General features: G+C 41.2%; 1 protein-coding gene across 3 annotated transcripts in view; it reads left to right on the forward strand.

Annotated features, from left to right (window-relative positions):
* The window catches only part of LOC130282303 (uncharacterized), a 39853-nt gene that overhangs the window by 14151 nt on the left and 1627 nt on the right, over positions 1 to 24075 (forward strand). For 2 of the 3 annotated variants that reach the window (XR_008846327.1, XM_056530395.1), the window contains exon 4: positions 22321 to 22477. Coding sequence is in view for 1 of the 3 variants with exons in the window: in XM_056530395.1 (XP_056386370.1) it covers positions 22321 to 22442 (122 nt within the window). In the remaining 2 variants the exon portion in view is untranslated. Of the gene's footprint in view, positions 1 to 22320; positions 22493 to 24075 lie in introns of all 3 variants that reach the window. The other variant, XR_008846326.1, reaches the window with a different exon arrangement.

Genomic DNA, 24075 nt, shown 5'->3' on the forward strand with positions numbered 1-24075 from the left:
CGGCTCACTGGGTGAATGTGGTTCCTGCACAGCCACAACACCAACTTGGTAGGAGATAGATCTTGAAGATAGGAGATGTCGGCGCTGGATGAAGGAGTCAGGAGATGTTGTAGCATGAAATCAAAATGGATTTATTGGATGCAACACGTTTCGTGGCGCATGCACAGCTTTCTCAGGCATAACAAGGTTGGGTTCTCATGGGATAGATTTACAGAGGAATTCACCACTAAAAATATTATAACATGTAAATCTGAATGTTTTCCGTGCAACAAGAACCGTTGTTTATGGTGTCACTGGATTAATAAAACTGATGTGTTTACATCATATCAGACACATTCCATTTTCAAAATAAACGGCTGTCTCAGTTGTGATACGGATTTTGAAATCTATTTAATCTCTTGTGGTTGCAATATGCAATATATTGGTCGTACGATTTAAACTGTGGGGGCCAGAATGAACAAACACAGATGGAACATAACCCATGGATTCATATTCCGCAGTTTGTCACGTCATTTTCTTACTACTCACCAAAAAAACACAGAATCATTAAAATTAATTATTTTAGAATCCATTCCATTAAATACACCTAACAGATATCAAAAATTAATCAATAGAGAATCCGTTTGGATTCATAAACTCCAAACCCTAACATCATATGGATTTAAATGGGCACTGTCACCAACTTTATTTTTTGATATGTTGTAGTACTTATGTACTACAACATATCTCTAATATACTTTTATTATTTTTTTTTCATTAACCCCTTAAGGACTCAGCCCATTTTGGCCTTAAGGACTCAGACAATTTAATTTTAACGTTTTCATTTTTTCCTCCTCGCCTTCTAAAAATCATAACTCTTTTATATTTTCATCCACAGACTAGTATGAGGGCTTGTTTTTTGTGCGACCAGTTTTCCTTTGTAATGACATAACTCATTATATCATAAAATGTATGGCGCAACCAAAAAACACTATTTTTGTGGGGAAATTAAAACGAAAAACGCAATTTTGCTAATTTTGGAAGGTTTCGTTTTCACGTCGTACAATTTATGGTAAAAATGATGTGTGTTCTTTATTCTGAGGGTCAATACGATTAAAATGATACCCATTATTACATACTTTTATATTATTGTTGCGCTTAAAAAAAATCACAAACTTTTTAACCAAATTAGTACGTGTTACGCTGAGCGCTCCGGGTCCCCGCTCCTCCCCGGAGCGCTCGCAGCATCCTCGCAATTGCAGCGCCCCGGTCAGACCTGCTGACCGGGTGCGCTGCAATATCTCTCTCAGCCGGGATGCGATTCGCGATGCGGGAGGCGCCCGCTCGCGATGCGCATCCCGGCTCCCGTACCTGACTCGTTCCCCGTCTGTCTTGTCCCGGCGCGCGCGGCCCCGCTCCTTAGGGCGCGCGCGCGCCGGGTCTCTGCAATTTAAAGGGCCACTGCGCCACTGATTGGCGCAGCAGGCTTAATCAGTGTGTTCACCTGTGCACTCCCTACTTATACCTCACTTCCCCTGCACTCCCTCGCCGGATCTTGTTGCCATTGTGCCAGTGAAAGCGTTTCCTTGTGTGTTCCTAGCCTGTGTTCCAGACCTCCTGCCGTTGCCCCTGACTACGATCCTTGCTGCCTGCCCTGACCTTCTGCTACGTCCGACCTTGCTCTTGTCTACTCCCTTGTACCGCGCCTATCTTCAGCAGTCAGAGAGGTTGAGCCGTTGCTGGTGGATACGACCTGGTTGCTACCACCGCTGCAAGACCATCCCGCTTTGCGGCGGGCTCTGGTGAATACCAGTAGCAACTTAGAACCGGTCCACCAGCACGGTCCACGTCAATCCCTCTCTGGCACAGAGGATCCACCTCCAGCCAGCCGAATCATGACAGTACGCTTATAATCCCTTTATTTTGATGACCTATAACTTTTTTATTTTTCCGTATAAGCGGCGGTATGGGGGCTCATTTTTTGCGCCATGATCTGTACTTTTTTTTGATACCACATTTGCATATAAAAAACTTTTAATAAATTTTTTATAAAAATTTTTTTAATAAAATGTATTAAAAAAGTAGGAATTTTGGACTTTTTTATTTTTTTTCGTTCACGCCGTTAACCGTACGGGATCATTAACATTTTATTTTAATAGTTCGGACATTTACGCACGCGGTGATACCAAATATGTCTCTAAAAAAATTTTTTTTACGCTTTTTGGGGGTAAAATAGGAAAAAATGGACGTTTTACTTTTTTATTGGGGGAGGGGATTTTTCACTCTTTTTTTAGTTTTACTTTTACATTTTTTTTTTACACTTCAATAGTCCCCATAGGGAACGGGCTAATGCCGTAGCGGGGGGGGGGGGGGGGGGGGGGTTGTGGGGGCCCCCCCCCCACAACCCCCCCCGCTACGGCATTAGCCCGTTCCCTATGGGGACTATACGGCATTAGCCCGTTCCCTATGGGGACTATAACGGGCTAGCAAAAAAAATAAAAAATAGGATGGTGGGAGCTACCCTTTGATGAATGTATAGAGACAGTGAAGTAAGGGAAAATTGTCCCTTCTGTGTTTGTTCATATTATATATATCTGCTTTTGTATTTGTTTTTTATTGGTTGTAATATACTAAACTATTTGTAAAGCAAAATCATGTAGAATACCTTTCTGTATATGTATTCATATATCTAATGTGTATATTTTTGTATTTACCTATGTTCCATTTTTTTTTATTTATTTGTATATCTTTGTTCCTACCTGTGTTCTGTTCGTCTGTATACACACATTGCGGTTCCGTCCCGGCACGCCTTTTGATCCCAACATTGTAAATTACTCTGTTGCGATTCCATCGGCGCATCGCTCCGTGGCCCCAGTGTGGTTGCGGACGATCCAGGAACTTGGTATATTTTTAAATATTTTTCATTACATTTAATGTACATAAAATGAACAAAACGAAAAAAACGAAATTTTTGCTTCTGCACATGTCTAATTGAGAGCGGTATGTGTTTTATATGTTTTATATGTTTTATCTACATTTTTTTGTATACACAATTTTCTTATATATTATGAAGGGTTAACTCATGGAGGTATATATATCCCATGAGAACCCAACCTTGTTATGCCTGAGGAAGCTGCGCATGCGCAATGAAATGCGTTGCATCCAATAAATCCATTTTGATTTCATGCTACAACATCTCCTGGCACGGTCTATCTCCTAGCTATTTCGTTCTAAGGAGGGCTGCTGATGAGGCTATACAACACTTCAGGTGCTTCACGTTGTTGTGTGTGCTCACACAACCAACTCTGGTAAGCAGCGTGGGATAGAAATCCTTCCCCTCCCCTATGGGCCTGACTTGCTGATCCCGCACATGGAGTGCCTTCTGCTTTCCTTTTAGATTACAACACCAACTTGAACAGGTCAAGCCGCTTCCTTCTTCACGCTCTCAGGCTGTTGGTCCTGTGACAGTGTGCAACTCCACCTCCTCATCCTCCACCGTGTCCTTAGCCTCCACTGCCCAGACAAGTCTCAGCGCCCCTTCAGCATACCATGTGTGCAGGGCACAGCGGTGTCACGCTGTTCTTCACATGGTTTGCCTTGGCAAACGGAGTCACACAGGGGAGGAATTGCTAAAAGTCATTCATAAAGAAATAGGAGCATGGCTTACTCCACGAAAACTGGAAATGGGAACCATGGTGACTGACAATGGGAAGAACATCTTGTCTGCGCTGCGACAGCGAAGGCTGAGCCATGCGCCCTGCATGGCACGTGCTTAATCTGGTTGTCAAGTGGTTACTGAAGTGTTCCCCCCATTTGCAAGACATCCTAACAATGGGAAGGAAACTTTGCAATCACTTCAGCCACTTGTACACCGTAAAGCACACCCTCCTTGAGCTGCAGTGTCAGAACGGTATCCCCCAACATAGTCTGATTTGCGACGTTGCCACACGTTGGAATTTCACCCTCCATATGTTGGACCGACATCACCGATTTCTTGATGATCCAAGCGGATAGGGGTACTCCCCTGCATAACTTAAATGCCAACCAGTGGCAGCTCATATGTGACACCTGATGTTTGCTCAGGCCCTTTGAGGAAGCCACATTATTAGTAAGTCACCAGGATTATGGGATGAATGACTTCATTTCACTGCTTCATTTCCTACAACATGTATTGGAAACGATGGCTGGTCAGGGCAATGGAGACGTGGCACCTACATCTCATGGCCACATGACCCCTGTGGGGGTTGAACTGGAGGAGGAGGAGAGGGAGGGGCACAGTGGAGCACAGTTTTGGTTTCACCATATGGGCTGTTTTTCTAGTCAACTGACAGGAGTGGAGGAGCAGGAGCAGCCAGAGAAGCTAGAGGGTTATGAGGAAGGGGAGAAAGAGGACCCATACACACCGTGGCAGTATGCAGTGGAGTCACTTGCACAAATGGCACGATGCATGCTCACTTGCTTGCGTAGTGACCGCCGAATTGTCACCATTCAGCAGTGGGATGACTTCTGGCTCTCCACCTTATTGGATCCTCGCTACCACCACAAAATGGGGGCCTTTTTTACACCCACTGAGAGGGAGGACAAACTGACTTACTACAGAGACATCGTACGTAGTCAGTTGGCCGATGCTTATCAGTGCCATCGTCCATCCTCTCTCAGGTCTGACTCGGGGGGCCCTCTGTGCTCACCTTCCACTGCCAAGGCTGCTGGGGAGGGGTGGGGTGGCAGGAGAAGTACCAGCTCCATCAGCAGCAGCCTGAGTCTATATATCGCTGATGAGTACCTTTCTTCACCTGCATAGTGAAGCAACTCATCAGCAGCAGGTAGACCTGGAGCATGACCTGAACCAGCAGGTGGTGGCATACCTTGACATGCCCATGCCAACACACCTTGAAGAGCCGCTGGACTCCTATATGGTCTCCTCATGCTTCAGCCACCTCAAGGCTGTACCATTCAGCCACTCTATGGTCTCTTCATGCATTTGCCAACTCCAGGCTGTGCCATACTACTGGGATGACACACTGTAACAAACCTCCTACTCATGTAATCTCATTACTACTGGGATCACACACTGATAACACACAGTGACACCCCCTTTCTCATACCATCTCCTTACTACTGGGGTGAGACACTGTAACAAACCTCCTCCTAATGACATCTTTTTACTACTGAGGTGCGCATTGTAATAAATCCCCTCCCCTTGCCATCTCCTTACTACTGGGCTGGCACACTGTAACAAACCCCCTCCCCATCTCCTTACTACTGGGTTACATGTTGCTGTATAAGGCTGAACATGCTGTCACACTTCTGCTCCTTCTCCTCTATGCTATGGAGGGAGCTGTGCACTGAATCATTCTCCTTCTCTCACTGATGATGCTGAGAGCTGGGGAGATGTGAGGGGGTGTGGCCTCCTCTCAGCCAATCACAGTAGCGCACTCACTGTCTGCTCTCCTCTGCTCTCTGTGTGATCTTCACACAGGTAGCTCACATAGGCTTATAAAGCCCCCACTTTCACTTGTAGTCAGACTGAGAGCTGATTTTGATTAAGTCGGAAAGACCATAATAACAGGTGTGGGACATTTTATGAGGACCTCTAGTGGCCACTTTTATAGGAGCAGTTTTCAAAGGGAAACTGTGGAAAAAAATAATGAAATAGTATTAGAGATATACTTATTTCCTGGTTTCTATCCGGTTGCTTCCAGACCTGGTGCGCTAGATAGATACCAGGAATTGGTAGAAAGGGATTTAGTGCGATTGAGCCATAATGTGAAGAAAAACGACCCACATTCCAATATATCTGAAGCTGAACGTAAAGCCCTGACAGCGCTACGGGATAACCCCGATTTGATAATTAGAAATGCGGATAAGGGGGGATCCGTGGTGCTGCTCAATGCTGGGTTATATAAGAAATTAAATGAAATTATTCTGAAAGATGAGACTACCTATGTCAAACTTGATGGAGACCCTACAGGTACATGTCAACGTGAATTGAGCAGGTTGCTGGATGTAGGGGTTAATATGGGTGTGCTTAACCAAAAAATCTGGGATTTTCTTTGTGTGGGTGAGCCTGTAACCCCAGTCTTCCACTCTCTCCCCAAGGTACATAAGGGGGAGTTTCCTCCCCCTATGCGTCCGATCGTGGCAGGGATCGGAGCCTTGGGGGAGAGACTGGGAGACTGGGTGGACAGCCACCTGCAACCCTTGGTTGGGGCAACCCCTACCTATTTAAGGGACACTAAACATGTATTGGAGATCATGCAACATATGGAGTGGCAGGAGGGATACGGTTGGGCCACATGTGATGTGGTCTCGCTGTATCCCTCTATTCCAAACCAACTAGGTCTAAAAGCACTTACCAGACACCTAGAAATATACAGCAACTACTCCACGGACCTGAAGCGATTTATTATAATGGCTACAGAATTTCTCTTGAGCAATAATTTTTTTATGTTCAATGAACAATTTTTCCTTCAGGTCCGCGGAGCTCCAATGGGTGCGAAATACTCCCCGTCATATGCTAATATATATATGACATATTGGGAGGAAGCATATATTTTTGCCCCCAGCAATCCCTTCCATTCAGATATCAAATGGATAGGTCGATACATCGACGATCTGATCCTGATATGGAAGGGGGGTCCTAATAGGTTTGAAGATTTCATCCAGTATATTAATCAGAATGAACTAAATTTGAAATTCACTACAGCCATTTCCTATGTTAAAATTCCCTTCTTGGATGTGGTCCTAGAGGGAAAAGGTGAAAAGGTGGTAGTCTCCCCATATCGTAAAGAAGTGGCTGGGAATACCATCCTACAGGCAAGTTCTTGTCACCCTCGCCATGTGGTACGTAATATTCCGTATGGCGAATGGGTACGCCTGAGGCGGAATTGTACTGACCAGTCCACTTTTGAGGAGGAATCTGACATTTTACATCAGAGGCTAAAAGAGAGAGGGTATGATGAGGGAACTTTACAGGAGGCCCACAGAAAAGCGAAAAATTTAGATAGAGGGAATTTAATTAAAACCAATAACAGGAGACAGTTTTCAGATGACCCCCAGAGAAACAAACAATACTTGCCCAGATTTATCACAGCCTACAGTAAACAATTCTATAAAATAAAGAATATTATGAAAAGATACCTGCCCATATTGGAACAGGACCCGGTCCTCCGTAATTTTGAGGTATGCTCCCTACAGGCTGTGGCGAAGCGAGGGCCATCTTTAGGCTCACAATTGTCTCCCAGCCTGTTTGTGGACCCCGAAAAAAACAAAGATAAAATTAAACCTACTTGGTTGAATTTTCCAGGAAGTTGGAAATGTGGACATAAAAAATGCATCACATGTGGCCATATGGAGGTAACCAATACTTTTGTCTCATGCAGTACTAATAGAAGTTACAAAATTACAACTTATATCAATTGTAATACTACCCATGTAGTCTATATGGCCACATGTGCTGCATGTAATAAACAGTACGTAGGCTGTACCGTGAATGCCCTGAAGTGCCGGATTAGGAGACACATTTCAGATGCGAAAGGGACTGGTTTCAATGTGTCTTCCTTGTCCAGGCACTTCAGGGACTTTCACGGAGGGAACACAGATTCTCTGAAAATTATGGGCATAGAAAAAGTATTTAGGCACACCAGAGGAGGTGATCACCGGAGGACCCTGCTAAATAGGGAATCTTTCTGGATTTTCCAGTTGGATACCCGTCAACCGCAGGGCATGAATCTGAGGCAGGATTTGATCCTATCATGCTGAGGTGGCAATATGTGGCAAAAAATGCCACATGTGGCTCTCTTGCAGATAGGTTCTTCCTCCTCTTCCTCCTTAGTTTTGTTTATTTAATAAATGCAACAAATTAGTGGAGTATTTGCATGTCCCCGTACGGGCTGAAATTTTTGGCTTTGAAAACTAGAACAATGTTTCATAATTTTTTCTGTATTTGAGCCATAAGCCCATGTAGAACAGGACAGCATGTACAATGGGAGAATATGAATTCTAGTAGTGATGTTCACTATCAATATCATTACCCTTGGTCCCCACTATAGTTTTTTTTGGTTTTATTGTATCTATCTCTTGCAATTATGTTTTCCTTGTTTGCCGTTTTTTTGTCCATGTTTTCTACATCACTGAGATCCATGCCATGTTTTCCAGTTTGTCCTACATCTAATCGATGAATGGTCATGTGACCACAACATTTTATATATATGTATCTCTTTTTACTGAATATGTATGCCATGACTAAGGACCGAGTGTAGGTCCGAAACGCGTCGGCTTATTTATTTGTCTTGTCGGAACTGACCCAATAAAAGAAGAAGCTGTTTTTTACCTGCAAACCTGTGCTGGACCGTTTTCTTTACTCTGTGCATACATCTGGTCAGGGACGCTGCTGATCAAGCCCGCGCACAGGTGCAGGGAGGAGGAGGTGAGCTGTCGTTCTAATTTACTCAGCATTGTAATAAATCCCCTCCCCTTGCCATCTCCTTACTACTGGGCTGGCACACTGTAACAAACCCCCTCCCCATCTCCTTACTACTGGGTTACATGTTGCTGTATAAGGCTGAACATGCTGTCACACTTCTGCTCCTTCTCCTCTATGCTATGGAGGGAGCTGTGCACTGAATCATTCTCCTTCTCTCACTGATGATGCTGAGAGCTGGGGAGATGTGAGGGGGTGTGGCCTCCTCTCAGCCAATCACAGTAGCGCACTCACTGTCTGCTCTCCTCTGCTCTCTGTGTGATCTTCACACAGGTAGCTCACATAGGCTTATAAAGCCCCCACTTTCACTTGTAGTCAGACTGAGAGCTGATTTTGATAAAGTCGGAAAGACCATAATAACAGGTGTGGGACATTTTATGAGGACCTCTAGTGGCCACTTTTATAGGAGCAGTTTTCAAAGGGAAACTGTGGAAAAAAATAATGAAATAGTATTAGAGATATACTTATTTTCTATGACTCTATTGTTTTTAAAAATATAGTTTTGGTGACAGCGGCCATTTAAGTTATTTTGCTAAAAAAACAACACACGTTTCAAACTGTTGAGTGAAAGCCACTCTAACAAGATAGTTTGCATGAATTTGGATTTATTTGACAGTTTAGTTCCATGACATAAAAAAAAAAAACTAACTTATTTAAAAATATAAATGAGTCAGTACCACAGGAAAAGTACACACAGGAAATGAAAACTAGAACAATAATAAGATATATAAAGGGTGATAGGTATAAACAGCCTACTAACTAGGTCAGAGTATTTGTTTATCCAAGTGATTTTATGTGAAGGACCATGTACTTGAAATAGATGTCTGCTGCCCCATTAACACATCCGCAATATAAAGTGGGAAAGAAGTATTACACCTTTCTGGTATTTACAGGGGGAATTTTCAGATAGTTACTTAACCATATACAACTGATAAAGAACGTGTCTTAACCTATATATCAGTCCGCTGAATTATCACTGAGTGGTTTATCTATTATTAGCACAAAGCAGTCCGTAGCCCTATTTGTGACACTAGTATTTGTCTATACAGGGTAGTATTCTGACGTTTACCCTATGTCACTACAGGGATGGCTGTCATAATTCAATAATGCGCCTGGCTAATCTATTTTGGTGTGAACTTTGTAATGTACTTAAGCTGTGCGCTTAGAGTATAAATTAATGTAATTGTAGGTAATGTCGCTGTGACCAGACATGTGATTTGTTTATTTGTGGAGCTATAGGCTAAGCCTGCACGTGGTGTGTGACAGAGGTTATATTAAGTGCTCTCTCATATGACAGACTATATGAGTGAATCCTCTAATTGTCTTGTAGTAGTCTCATATATAGCGTGAAAGCAAGTAACAACATATAAATAGTGGATCAATCATTAAAAAAAATTCACAAAATATAAAAACCCCAAAAACATTAATGTATTTAAAGAATATATTAATATGGTCAGTCCAAAAAAAATAAAAATAAATAAATACAATTTTTAAGCCTCAGGTGCAATGATAGTTTTAGTTTCTTGCTAAGTTCCGGTTTCTATGCTATAGGGGTTCCACATGGGTGTAAACTTTGTTGTAAATCAGGAGGTGTAAAAGCAAGGCTAAGACCGGGTTCACACTGCAGAATCTCTGGACGGAATTTCTGCCGGAGATCGTGCAGGCGGCGCTAGGACCACACGGACTGCATTGGCGTCCACATAGATGACAATGCATTTCTTAGCAGATCTGCCAAAAGATCCACCCAGAAATGCATTGCCCTCCATGGAGGCAACAATGCAGTCCATAGTGTGAACCCGGCCTAAGAGTCTATTTACACGGCAGAATTTCTGCTTGCGGAATTCCGCCTCAAATTAAAGCCCATAGACTTCTATGGGATTCCGCACTCCTTTTCACCTTTTGAATTTCCGCTTGAAATTCAGAAGTGTGAATGGGAGTGCGGAATACCATAAGAAGTCTATTGGCTTTCATTTGAGGAGGAATTCCTGCCATTTGACTACTGAAAGAATGAACATTTCCATTCTTTTGGGGGGGGGGGGGGGGGGTCTGGAATCTGGAATTTCTGCAGAAAAATTCTTCAGTGGGACAGGCCAAAAAAAAAAAAAAAATGACATTAATGTTAGGTTCATGCAGCAGAATTCCGAAGTGTGAACAGGGCATGTTCAGGGATCTTATTTTAAATCTCCTAATCAGCACAGTAGAACTAGAGCCCCTCATTACTTCTCAACAGTATAAGGAACAGTATAAATGGGGCATTCATAAAGCTGCATTCTGACTGTATGCGAGTTGCAAAAACAGATGCATGCTGAGTTAAAAAAATTATTATCATGAAACATAGAGAAAACTTTTTATATGCAGTACTTTTTTTTTTTTAGTTTTTTTTACCTCTCAGTGGCAGATGAAGTGGTCAACAAATGCTTAAAAGGGGTACTCCAGTGTAAAAAACATTTTTTCAATTAAACAGATGCCAGAAAGTTAAACAGATTTGTAAATCACTTCTATTTAAAAATCTTACTCCTGCCAATACTTTTCGGCTGCTGTATGCTCCAGAGGAAATCATGTAGCTCTTTCCAGTCTGACCACAATGCTTTCTGCTGACACCTCTGTCCGTGTCAGGAACTGTCCAGAGTAGGAGCAAATCCCCATAGCAAACGCATCCTGCTCTGGACAGTTCCTGACATGGACAGAGGTGACAGCAGAGAGCACTGTGGTCAGACTGGAAAGAAATACACAACTCCCTCTGGAGCATACAGAAGCTGATAAGTACTGGAAGGATTAAGATTTTTAAATAGAAGTAATTAACAAATCTATTTAAAGGGGAACTCCAGTGGAAACAAGTGGAAAACAAATATTTTCAAATCAACTGGTGCCAGAAAGTTAAACAGATTTGTAAATTACTTCTATTAAAAAATCTTAACCCTTCCAGTACTTATCAGCTGCTGTATACTACAGAGAAATTTGTGAAGTTCTTTCCAGTCTGACAACAGTGCTCTCTGCTGACACCTCTGTCCATGTCAGGAACTGTCCAGATTAGAAGCAAATCCCAATGGAAAACCTCTCCTGCTCTGGACAATTCCTGACATGGTCAGAGGTGTCAGCAGAGAACACTGTGGTCAGACAGAAGAGAAATTTACAAATGTCTCTGTAGTATATCTGTAGTTTGCGCAGCTGATAAGTACTGGAAGGGTTGATATTTTTAAATAGAAGTAATTTACAAATCTGTTTAACTTTCTGAAGCCAGCTGATTTGAAAACATTTTTTTTCCACCGGAGTTCGCCTTTAGCTTTTTGGTGCCAGTTATTTAAAAAAAATTATAATTTCCACTGGAGTACCACTTTAAACACATAACATAATATTTATTTACGGAGAATCCTCTGAACATCAGTATTTTTAAGTTCTACAAAATAGTTGGCAAACCATGGCTGGGGCTTTCCCCACAAACTACTGCTGATATCAAGTGATACCTTATCTGTTTAAGCACTTGTGTATAACACCTTATGGACACTGCCCTCAAATGTTTGCTATAAGAGCAAGAAGCCAGTACTACTAAGGAAATTGTTGGAACCATGACACACGCTTTCCGTACACACAAATGGGAAAGTTCATTGACCTGGCTTCTAACACTATGAAAACATTGCTACCCTAGGCATAAAATCTCTCATTCTGTCTACATCTTTTTAAGTATGCTTACTTGTTACTGTTCTAAAAGGTGGTTTAATAAAAACAATTAATTAGGACACGTGGATATTGCAGAGAAGAATCCTTCACTTGGGATCCCCCCTTCTCCCAAGTGCTACTGGTAAAAAAAAAAAACTTCCACAATGTTTGGGAGCTAGTTTAAATGTGCCATAAAAATGGTCTATGTTGTTGCTACATGAAGCAGGCGGTCATACCATTAAATACAAATAGAAAATCAAAACTACTAAAAATTATTGCCAAATTTTATATTTAATTGAGAAGTATCATGGACAAAAACGTATCGCCTATCCGCAGGGTAGGGGATAAGTTTTAGATTGCGGGGGTCAGAGTGCTGGGGCCCCCCCGCGATCTACTGTATGGAGCCCTGGCTCTCTTCCACAGTGACGCGTCATGACCCCGCCAAAGCAGGGGCCGCCATGCGCCCTCCATATAGCTCCATGGGTAGGCCGTTCGGTGATCTTCGGCTCTCCCATAGAGCTATATAAAGGGGGCATGGTTGCCCCCGCTTCAAACACGAGTTGTGACGTGCTGCTGTGGAGGAGAGTCTGGGCTCCATACAGGAAATCAAAGGGTGCCCCAGTGCTTGGACCCCCCCACCTCTGCGATCTAAAACATATCCTGTGGATAGGGGTGTACGTTTTTGTCCATCATATTTCTTCTTTAAATGCATTATTTTCCAGGGCAAATTATACTATTTGGGCGAATTTCTATGCAGTATAGGATCCCCAATGTATGTACTGCATCTTTATTTCATTATCGCCTAGGATCATTTTATGTTTCTGCTTTACTATAGTATTATTCAGCACTCTTTGGGCAATAAAGAAGTGCTACAAGTGAGCTAGCATTTTTGTGCATGTGTGATACAATACCTTTAACAAGCAGATTACAGCTCAACTATTTGTGATCGGATAACCTGCTTGTAGAAATGACCTAAGTAGCCTTGAAAACCGCTGATATATTCTGCAGAGTTATTCATTGAAACCATATACAATTGCTCCCCTAGAACAGTGTTTTGTGCATACTATAAGAATAAATATAATAATTAGCTGTAAATCGGCACAACTGGTAGTTGTGTTTGTTGGTCATACAATATAGGTTAAACAGTAGGCACCATACTGCTTTTCCTAGTACTGATAAGGACTTAGAAGAAGCCTTTAATTGGTGGTTTAAACGCCCAAGGGCACGTAGGAGGTGAATTTAATCCCAAATCCAATTCTTAACATGAAGTCAAGCTACAAAGTGGCTCAAGTTGTTCTTTCTTATCCCTATTTGTTTTGTTGGTGGATACTTTGTTGTGTTCCATTGATGAAGGGTATAGTAGCAGGTCAGAATTTCATTTGAACTCCCCCAGACTGTGGGAGGTCCAGTTTCAATTACAGCTTGTATTAAACCTGCTGTCTATTCATGGGCCTTTACTAAGGTGAAATTAATCTCTAGACATGCATACGAACAGCTGAATGTATCCGGTTACACTTTATAGTGTAATATCCTAGCTAACTATTTCCTATTTAGCAGTGGCTGTAGCATTGAGCCCATACACATGCTGTTTCATGGCCTGCATGGAAGTTCCTACTCCGTTTGTTCAATTTGGGTGAGCATCCGGTGATGTAATCAAAGTTATTTTGAGAAGGACAATTTCAGAACTATTTGTGTGTAAATTCTTCATGTAGGTTCGCAGTTTTCCAAAAAATTCAGTGGATGAACTTTTGCTTTGGACCACTGTGAAATTTACTAACATCTTTCTATTTAACAATTTCCATTCTTTTCTTTATGCTGGAGTAGTGTTATAAGATAGAGGATATGGCCAAAGATAGCTACCAAAAAGTCCCTGCTATAATTTTCTATTTTGTTTTAGTAAAAAGATACTTTAGATTAATATATATATATATATATATATATATATATATATATATATATATGAGTGTGCATTACTATAAATTAAGTGAATCTAAGAATCTAAAACAAAAATGATGTAACATAAAAAATTGTTCTAACACATATTTAGTTTTTACATTTGTCACCATGGTAACAGACTACAAGTAAACCCTGATCTTGCAGTCAGGGCTGGAGTAATGTTGGTGGAGGGCCCTGGGCAAAAATATCTGGAGGGGGCACACAAAAATGATATATGTTTTTTTTTTTTTTTTTTTAATGTCTAGTGTAAAGGCTGTCTCCTGTCACTTCACAGTCTGTTGTAAATAATGTGGTCAATCAGTTCACAGTCTAGTGTAGGCTATTTGGTTGATCAGCACATAATCTAGTGTAAGCAATGCGGTGTTAGCAGTGTGGTCAGCTTGGACCGCTTTCTTAACGTGCTGGTAGCTGACAGTCGGTGACAGTGCCCAAAGCCAAACAAAAGCTTATTCTACCTGAAGCACTAGTTTATGTACTGATCAACTGAATATCCTACACTCGACTGTGAACTGATTGACCACATTACTTACAATAGACTGTGAAGTGACAGGAGACAGCCTTTACACTAGACATAAAAAAAAAAAAAACATATCATTTTTGTGTGCCCCCTCCAGATTTGTTTTGCCCAGGGCCCTCCACCAACTTTACTCCACTTTATTACATTGATCTGATATTATCAATGTGATAAAATTGTTTTATGTTGTAAGCCACAGAAATAAAATGCTAGGGTAAGATGTGTATAAAGATCTCCTGCCACTTTTGCTGCCACTAATGACATTTATTATTTTTATTGGCAAAAGAAGATGTCACCAGTCATCGATTTACTAATCATGTTCCTCTCTTTTTCAGAGGAGCATTGAACAATGCCAGGTGAGTCTTAATGATCAGTATTATTAGTTGCATAGGCAAATAAAACACAAATGATTCTGTGCCGGAATCTATATCCATAGTAGTAATAAATACCTCTATTCAAAAGCCAAATAATACCTTATGCAAAAACTGTTCAGTATTCATTTGAAATACATGACAAAGGTGATGATTTGTTAAATACTTCAGATCTCAGACTTATTGAGCATCTGGGGAATGTTCTGGAAAAATAAGCCCAATACAATTCCCATAAGCCTCTTAATTATATATGGTATTAGGTAGGGTTACAATATAGAACATCATGTTTCTACACAGCACAATCCATGATATATATATATATATACCGTATTTATCGGGGTATAACACGCACCGGCCTATAACACGCACCCTCATTTTTTCAAGGAAATTTTGGTAAAAAAGTTTTATTACCAAAATATCCTTGGAAAAATGAGGGTGCGTGTGTGTGCAGGTGTACCTCGATAAACTGTTTCTGGCGGCTTCTGCAGTTCAATGATTTAATGCAAGCGCTTTAAATAATTGACGTGCAGTGGCTTCTGTGGGGCCAGAGTGCCGCTGCTCTATTCCCTCCCCGTCTCCTGTTTTATAGTTAAATATCCCGCTGCCGCCACGGCCCAATTCCCTCCCCGTCCCCGGTTTTATAGTTAAATATCCCGCCGCCACCACGGCCCAATTCCCTCCCCATCCCCGGTTTTATAGTTAAATATCCCGCCACCACCACTGCCCAATTCCCTCCCTGTCCCCGGTTTTATAGTTACATGTGCCCTGGGGACTGCAGTCCTTCATGCTCCGGCGGTCTCCTGATCTGTCACTGTGTGCCGCGCACTGACTGACGAGTGACGTCGTGTTGAGGATGTCACTCGTCATTATGCAGCGCACAGTGTCAGATCAGGAGACCCCGGAGCATGAAGGACCGAAGTCACCAGGGCACATGTAACTATAAAACCGGGGACAGGGAGGGAATTGGCCAGTGGCGGCGGCGGCATATTTAACTATAAAACGGGGACGGGGAGGGAATTGGGCCGTGGCGGCGGGACATATAACTGTAAAACCGGGGACAGGGAGGGCATCGGGCAATGGCAGTGGGACTCTGGCCAGACAGAAGCTGCTGCAGTTCAATGATTTAAAGCGACCGCTTTAAATCGTTGAACTGCAGCAGCTTTTGCGTGGTCACAAACAATCTATTGGCGTATAACACGCAGATAGACTTTAGGCTAAAAATTTTAGCATAAAAAATGCGTGTTATACGCCGATAAATACGATATATATATATATATATACAAGCAGGAGAATACAGCAGCACACTGCTAGCACAAAGATATAGATGAAATATGAAATGCTTTATTGCTATAATGAAAATTTAAAAATTGAGGTGCTTTGCTTACCATTTGGCCAAATAGTGTGTACCATCTCACCTCGATAAGGTGACCCCATTTGGATGGACCCTACACTATGAATGTGCCTCTGAGCAGTCAGTTACCAGGCTTGTAAGGTCTGAGACATCCAGCACCTTATAAAATTGGTTGGGTGCAGGGACCAACATGGAGGTAGCCACTTCTGCCATATGTGCAATACAAACTGATACACAAATATTGCATGGACCCGTATGCAATTTTGTATTGCACATATGGGGGGAGTGGCTACCTTCATGTTGGTTCCTGCACCCCACCCATTTTATAAGGTGCTGGATGTCTCAGACCTTACAAGCCTGGTAACTGACTGCTCTGAAGCACATTCATAGTGTAGGGTCTGGCCCAATGAGATCACCTTATTGTGGTGGGATGGTACACACTATATGGCCAAATGGTAATGGAAAAGAAGCTACATTTTTCAATTTTCATTATAGCAATGTAGCATTTTATATTTCATCTATATCTTTGTGCTTGCAGTGTACTTCTGTATTCTCTTGCTTGGGTATATTTAGCCTAGCAGCGTGCACCTGTATGCCGGGTCCTTGCACCTGTATGCCGGGTCAACTATTGCATGGGCCCGTCATACAGGTGCACGCTGCTAGGCTGCTATCTTCCAGTCTTTATATATATATATATATATATATATATATATATTTTATCACAGTCTTGATATTATGAGGCTTAATGCAGTCCTTATGACATGACCATTGCATACCATTGGTCAGGAAAAAACCCAACATTCAAGGTGTCAATCAAGCCAAACTGGGAGGGAAGAGGGTGTGTAGAGTGTAACCAAATGCCATCACGTCTACTCCTCCATGACTATCATTTGCATGGAGCATAAGAGAACAGCATAGGAATGCTCTTCTCTGCAAGGTACTGGGGCCAGATGAGGGCCACCAGGGACTTGACAGGTTCCATTTAAAATAAGCTTCTCTATAGTCCTGTAAGCATAAACTGTTTAAAGATAATATAAGCAAGTACTCATGAGCAATTGTAATATAAATGTAACATGTACATTTGACTGAACTTGAGGGCTGAACACTTTAAAGGGGTATTCCAGCTTTATACATCTTATCCCCTATCCAAAGTATAGGGAATAAGATGTATGATCGCAGGGGTCCTGCCGCTGGGGCCCCCGTGATCTCAGTGCAGCCCTTGGCATTCTGTGCCAGCTCTGCCTCCGAGACGGTAACGTGACATCACGGCCACGCCCCCCCATTTATGTCTATGGCAGGGGGCGTGATGGCCGTCATGAGGGGGCGTGGCGTGACATCACTAGGGGTCATGGCCATGATCTTACGTTCCCGTCTTGGAGGCAGCGCCCAGCACAGAATTCTGGGGGCTGCACCGAGATCATGGGGGTCCCCAGCGGCAGGACCCCTGCGATTATACTTCTTATTCCCTATCCTATGTATACATAGGTAACTACACAGGCTGTTTAAATGAATGGGTTGTTTCCCTTAACATCTTGGGATCGGGAAGATCTGTAGATCTGACTGCTCAGTACCTGAGGTTACATAGTCCAAAAAAACTTAGTTTTCTGCATAATTTTATATCCTCAGATGCCCTGATTCCATTGATGTGTTTACTTTCTTGCCAGGTTCTCTCCCCCCAATTCCCAAGATGTAGAAATTTACTATTTGAGTGACTATCTATACTTTCCTGTTAATAGTCATATGAAATGAATATGAGCTTTATTGCCAACTGGGGTGTGAATGCTAAGGGGGGTAAAAATTATGGTCTGGTGATGTGATTACAAAACTCTGAACACACCCCAAGCCTAGCATGCACACCCTATTTTACAAGTCCCCTCCATTTTCTTTCTTTAAAATGTGATCAAGCTAATGAAGTTGCCTCTGCAAAAATTGTAGATGGTAAATTCTGAAAAATCTGTCTCAGAAGTAAAAAAAAAAGTACATTTTTCTCTTTTAAACTCTAAACAAACTGTAATCAATACGGCACACCCTGTTTATATCAGTGAGTCACATACATTCATGACATTATGAGCACGTTCCGGTAACTCTTGGCAACAGTCACGAGGAGATAAACTACTGTGTGGACTTTTCTTCCGAGAAGCGCAAATTTAAAATATCAATTAAAAAAGGGATATAAACTTTAAAGGGGTACTCCTGTGGCCAAGCGTTCTGAACATTTTGTTCAGAACACTTGGAGCGGGCGACCGTGAACCTGATGTTACGGCTACGCCCCCATGATGTAAAGCCATGTGCCTTCCATGCATGTCTATGGGAGGAGGCGTGTCGGCCATAGATATGAATGAAGGGGGCGTGGCGTGATGTCACGAGGGGAGCGTGGCCGTTACGTCAGGACCACTGCTACCAAAACCCGGCATTTGTTTAGAACGCCAGGTGCTGCGGGAGATCCTGGTGGGCCCCAGGGGCGGGACCCCCATGATCAGGCATCTAATACCCTATCCTTTGGAATGGAATAAGATGTCTAGCAGCAGAGTACCCCTTTAAATATCCATACTTGAAGTATTCTTATTGTTCTTTATATTGTTTATCCATTTTCAGCTCTCACCCTAATGGTTCATTGACTATGTATTGTTCATGTATTGCTTTTAGGTAACCATACACCTTCAATATTGTTTGGCTGACAGATATCTCTCCCGTCCACATACACATAAATATTTGGCTTGGCCACATATTTGGCTTGAGAATGGGGATGGTAGAGATTAGCCTTTCAGCTTTGGTGCAGCATATCATCCTGAAACAAAGGGGTTGGTCAAGTTTAAATCTAAATGATCCCTGAGGGGGGGGGGGTGGATAATTAATCGGACATTAGGTACAGATAGGACATCGGACATATAGATTGTCTTTTTTTTTTCTTTTCCCTTTGCATTTAAACCTCTCTCTCTCTCTCTCTCTCTCTCTCTCTCTCTCTCTCTCTCTCTCTCTCTATATATATATATATATATATATATATTTGAACATTGATTAAAAGAGTAATTGGTCATCCTTCTGCCAATTCAAGTCTGATCTTACCTCAGTTCAAAACTTATTGCATGACCATTTTGGATACTGGTGGCCATGGGACCATATCTGGGATTACATATAGGATGAGCCAAAATAATCTTGTACTAATTACTAGTTATAAATGTTAAACCCAAAAAGAAAAATTATCGGAATTTTACCTCCATGAGGTTTTTCCTCAGTCCCCACTTAGTGGTAAAATGGTGTTCAAGGTGGGTATGAGCTTTAATGCAACATTTTAGTGTACTATTATAAGTAACAGGTAAAGTAGCCTCTGCAAACATTTTTGATGTTAATTTCTGAAAAGTCTGTCTCACAGTTAAAAAATGTACAGTATTCTATTCTAAACTCTAAACAAACCGCAATCAATACGGCACACCCTGTCTATATATCAGTGAGTCACATATGTTCATGACATTGTGAGAACCGGTACCTATTGGCAACAGTCACAAGGACAATGGTTCATCCTTATGTTGGCCGATTAATGTCTGATCTCACCTCAGCTTAATACTCACCGCGTGATCGCTTTGGTGGCCATGGGACCATATCTGGAATTACTTATAGTATGAGCCTAAAATAATTAGTTATCAGTTATAAAATGAAAACCTTATTAGAAAAACCATCATTAGCTCATCTCCCTGAGGTTTTTCTTAAGTCTTCACATAGTGGTAAAGTGTGCACAGAGACAACGCTCGTCCAGGGTCCCGGGTATGTGATCCCAGTAATTGGCGAAAGGTTGAAGATCTCCAGCATCTCCAAATCTGGTAAAATCCATACACTGTATTATGATTCTTTTAAAATCAGGCATTACACACTATCATTATTCATCACACTACCATTATGCATCACCATAAACTATGCATCTGATGCATTTCCAGCCCACTGGGTCCCTTATTAATAATAATAATAATAATAATAATAATAATAATAATGACCTTGTTTGTGGTGCTGGAGATGGTACTGCAACCTTACACCAACTACTGGGATAACATTTAAGAAGACCCACGAGAAGGGAAAGAGATTGCTCTCCACTGCTACCATTTTGGAGGTAGCCATGTACACTATAGAAACTCTTCTTCTGTATTAGACCAGGTGGTTAGCCTTTATTTCTCACATGCACCAATGAGCATTGGGAACCCAAAAACCTGTGAACAGTTCACTAGGTTGTCCTGCCTGGGATCACTTTTAGTGGATACTAACAATTGCATACCAGGAACACTATATAAAACCTACCATTTTGGAGATGCTTTAACCCAGTCGTCTAGTGATCCCAATTTAGCCTTCGAACCTCTTAATGGTTTGTATTATTTTTTTTTCAAAAATACTATTTCTTGTTATAATACATAGGCAAGCAAATTACTTAATATATTTATGCTTTTCAAAATGTTCTAAAAAAAAAATAGCATTCAAACAATATCAAATGGAATATACAAACAAAAGAAATTGACCTTAACCTTTCAATTACCAAAATCGCATGTTCCCTACCTTCTTCCTAGCCTATTCTTAGAAATTTATCTTGTCTGTGGTTGCCTTTTTCCAACCACACCTCACAGACTCGATGAAATTACAGTATTAAATCCAATATACATTTTCATGTTAACAGTCTTTACTGCAAATTATCACATCCAAATGATCTTGTGTAGGAAATTTACAGTCATAACAACAGAATCTTCCTTGTCAAGAATGAGGACGTGGGTGGTCTTTGTAGCACAATTTCTCGAATCCTTGTTTTTTTTTTTTTTTTATTGAACTCATTTCAATTCTTTCATGTTGAAAACATGAAACAATTTATTTAAAGGAGCAAATGAAAAATAAAAATGGAAAAAAAAAATCAATTGTCTTCAGTTTTGAGATAAATATAATCAAGCTTTGTGTTAACTTTACTCAGATTGTAGCTTTAGTAATAGCTTTGGTATTGCAAATTGTCTGAAGCACTGACCGAAAAGATATGTTTTCTAAGCCATTTCTAATGGTGTCTGCAGCTGTTAACAGTTCACAGAATAAAGAACATATTATTCATCGGAGCTTAAAATGTGCATGACTTACATTGCACAGAAGTCAGAATGTCTTCTTGACTCTCGGCCAGGAAAATCTTTAAAAACTGGAGAATTTCTTTTCACCATCCGAGTCAACATGCAGCACATTGTGTTGTTATAATCGCTGGTTGCTAACCATGAACGTGTCCATTGTTTGATGAGATGTACGGCCTGTACTGTTTTGTTTTTATTTATTCGGCATTCTTTATTATAATGCTCTTTGCTTTCTTTTTTTTTCTTGCCGACCAGAAAGATTGCCATTGAGTGGCTCACAAAGCTGAACTAACGCAGTGTGTTAAAAAAATGTTAACAATTCGAAGAAGTTATAAAAATTTATAAGTTGGCTGCACTCTGTGCAAATGTCTGCATATTTTAATACATATAACCAATGCAAATGTTTATTCTTTACAACTACTCTGGAAAATCTTGAAAGAGAGATTTATTTTTCTTTTATATAGGTTTGAAATAATAGTTTGCAGTGTTCCAAATCCTGCCTACGACAAAAGGAAGAATGCATGTTTTATTCCCTGTGTTTCAGATTGAGAGAGTGAGATTCTTTGAAAGAGCATATGATAGGTACAGTGTCATTTAGAAAACTAAATACAGTGAGACCTGCAGGGAAAATGGTCTTGTATGAGATTGGCCAGTATGAATAATATATGGTAGACTTAAATCCGTCACATGTTATTTGGTCTGAATGTGGGGGTGGTCTTCTTAAAAAGGTGGTCTTTTAGTAAGGTTGTTCTATAACTTTATAATTCATCATATCATAGACCAAATATCAAGGACAGTATCTGCATTCAGGGTTGACTTACTAGTATGCACAACAAAAGTGCTCTAATATCTAGGCCTGAATCGGACTGCTGCCACCAGAATCAGTTTGTTTCTGAAACATGTTGGAGTAATTTCTATCTTTGCAGGCTTTGATATTACAACACGGAACAAAACTTTTTATCAGCACTGCTTGGTTGAGACGCCACCAGCCGGGACTGTCTGCCACACAAAGTGTGCTGCCCTACTGGAGGACATAAAACTGCTGTGACAGTGTTGGGTCCCATTTCTTCATCCAATCTAAAGGTACATGGATAGCAGGTACTTTTTCATCCATCTGGAAATACTATCCACATTCAGGATAGCTGCCTTTGTATACATACCAGTCACCTTCCCCATTAACATCTCTTAGACTTGGTTGCCCAAGTTAGCAAATTAAATTGTTGATGTTTTATTGCATGCACACTAATATTGGTAGAGTGTGTTCACATAATAATTATAATCCAGATTTGTACTTCCCTTTATATTGCATTAGCCTTAAAGGAGAACTAAGGCAAAAACTAATTTTTCCCCTACCCACAGGATAGGGGAAAAGTAGCTGATCGTGGGGGTCAGACTGCTGGGGTCCCCCAGGATCTCTGGGGCGGGACCCAGCGCTCAGTGAGGAGTGTGTGCTGCAGGCTGCACGTGCTCCATTCATTTCTGTGGGAGTGAAATTCATAAAAATGAATGGAGCACATGCCGTCTACCAGTAGATGACACACGCTCCTCAGTGAGAGAGACGGGGTCCCATTCCGGAGATCGAAGGGGGTCCCAGCTATTGGACCCCTCGCAATCAGCTACTTATCCCCTATGCTGTGGATAGGGGATAAGTTAACTTTCGCTGGAGTACTCCTTTAAATACTATTCCCCCACTTGATATTTACTCACATACACAGTATATAGGCTACAGACTGCAATACATTAGTTCCCTTTGTCTTTCCATACACTTACCTCTGTATGCCAAACGGTTTATATTTTCCCTCTCCCCTACCTTTTTTGTTGTTGTTTATATAGAGGAGCCACTTGTCCAATAGCAGCAAAAACAAAAATAGGTCGGCTTTCCATAACTATTAGGGTGCACAAGTTACCTAGCACCGGTATATTCTACATACATTAATACCTAGGGATTCCTGCTAGAGAAACAATCTTAGAATAAAATCCCCATTTTTATAAATTCCACATTTTACTCCAGTGTTACTATTTTGGGGAGAATTGTGCCCCAATTTTATTATTTGATGTTTTAATTAAGTAAGATTGTGGACGATCTTACAATTTTTTTTCATCTTTTTAATCCTCTGCAGATTTATCAAAACCTGTCCAGAGGAAAAGTTGCTGAGTTGCCCATAGCATCCAATCAGATCGCTTCTTTCATTTTTCAGAGGCCTTTAAAAAAAATGAAAGAAGTGATCTGATTGGTTGCTATGGGCATCTCAGCAACTTTTCCTCTGGACAGGTTTTGATAAATCTCCCCCCTAGATGTCCAGATCAATGACTTGTTGGTCTTTACACTGACCACTTCACTCCCACAAGAGAGTATAAGGGTAAGATTAAGGAAGAACACAACCTTTTTTATCCTCTTTTTGCTTTTATCCTTTAAATTCCCTGTTAGTAAAAGTGAGTGGATAGAGCAGACACATTATAAAGAGTGTGGAATATACGATTACTCTCTCTGTCTATGCACTAGTATAGAGATAAGGGCGATGACCACTTCAATCTGATTTTGATAGGACTCAGAACCCCACTGATCCTCCATTGATAGGCTATATTAGGGTTAAGCTATTTTTGTATATCCCTTTAAGATCCCTATAATAAAAATGTGGTAAGGTAAATAATTTCTCTAACCTGTCTCAAAACTGGCAAGA

This window comes from Hyla sarda, chromosome 7, assembly GCF_029499605.1.
Source record: "Hyla sarda isolate aHylSar1 chromosome 7, aHylSar1.hap1, whole genome shotgun sequence".
Classification (NCBI taxonomy): Eukaryota; Metazoa; Chordata; class Amphibia; order Anura; family Hylidae; genus Hyla; species Hyla sarda.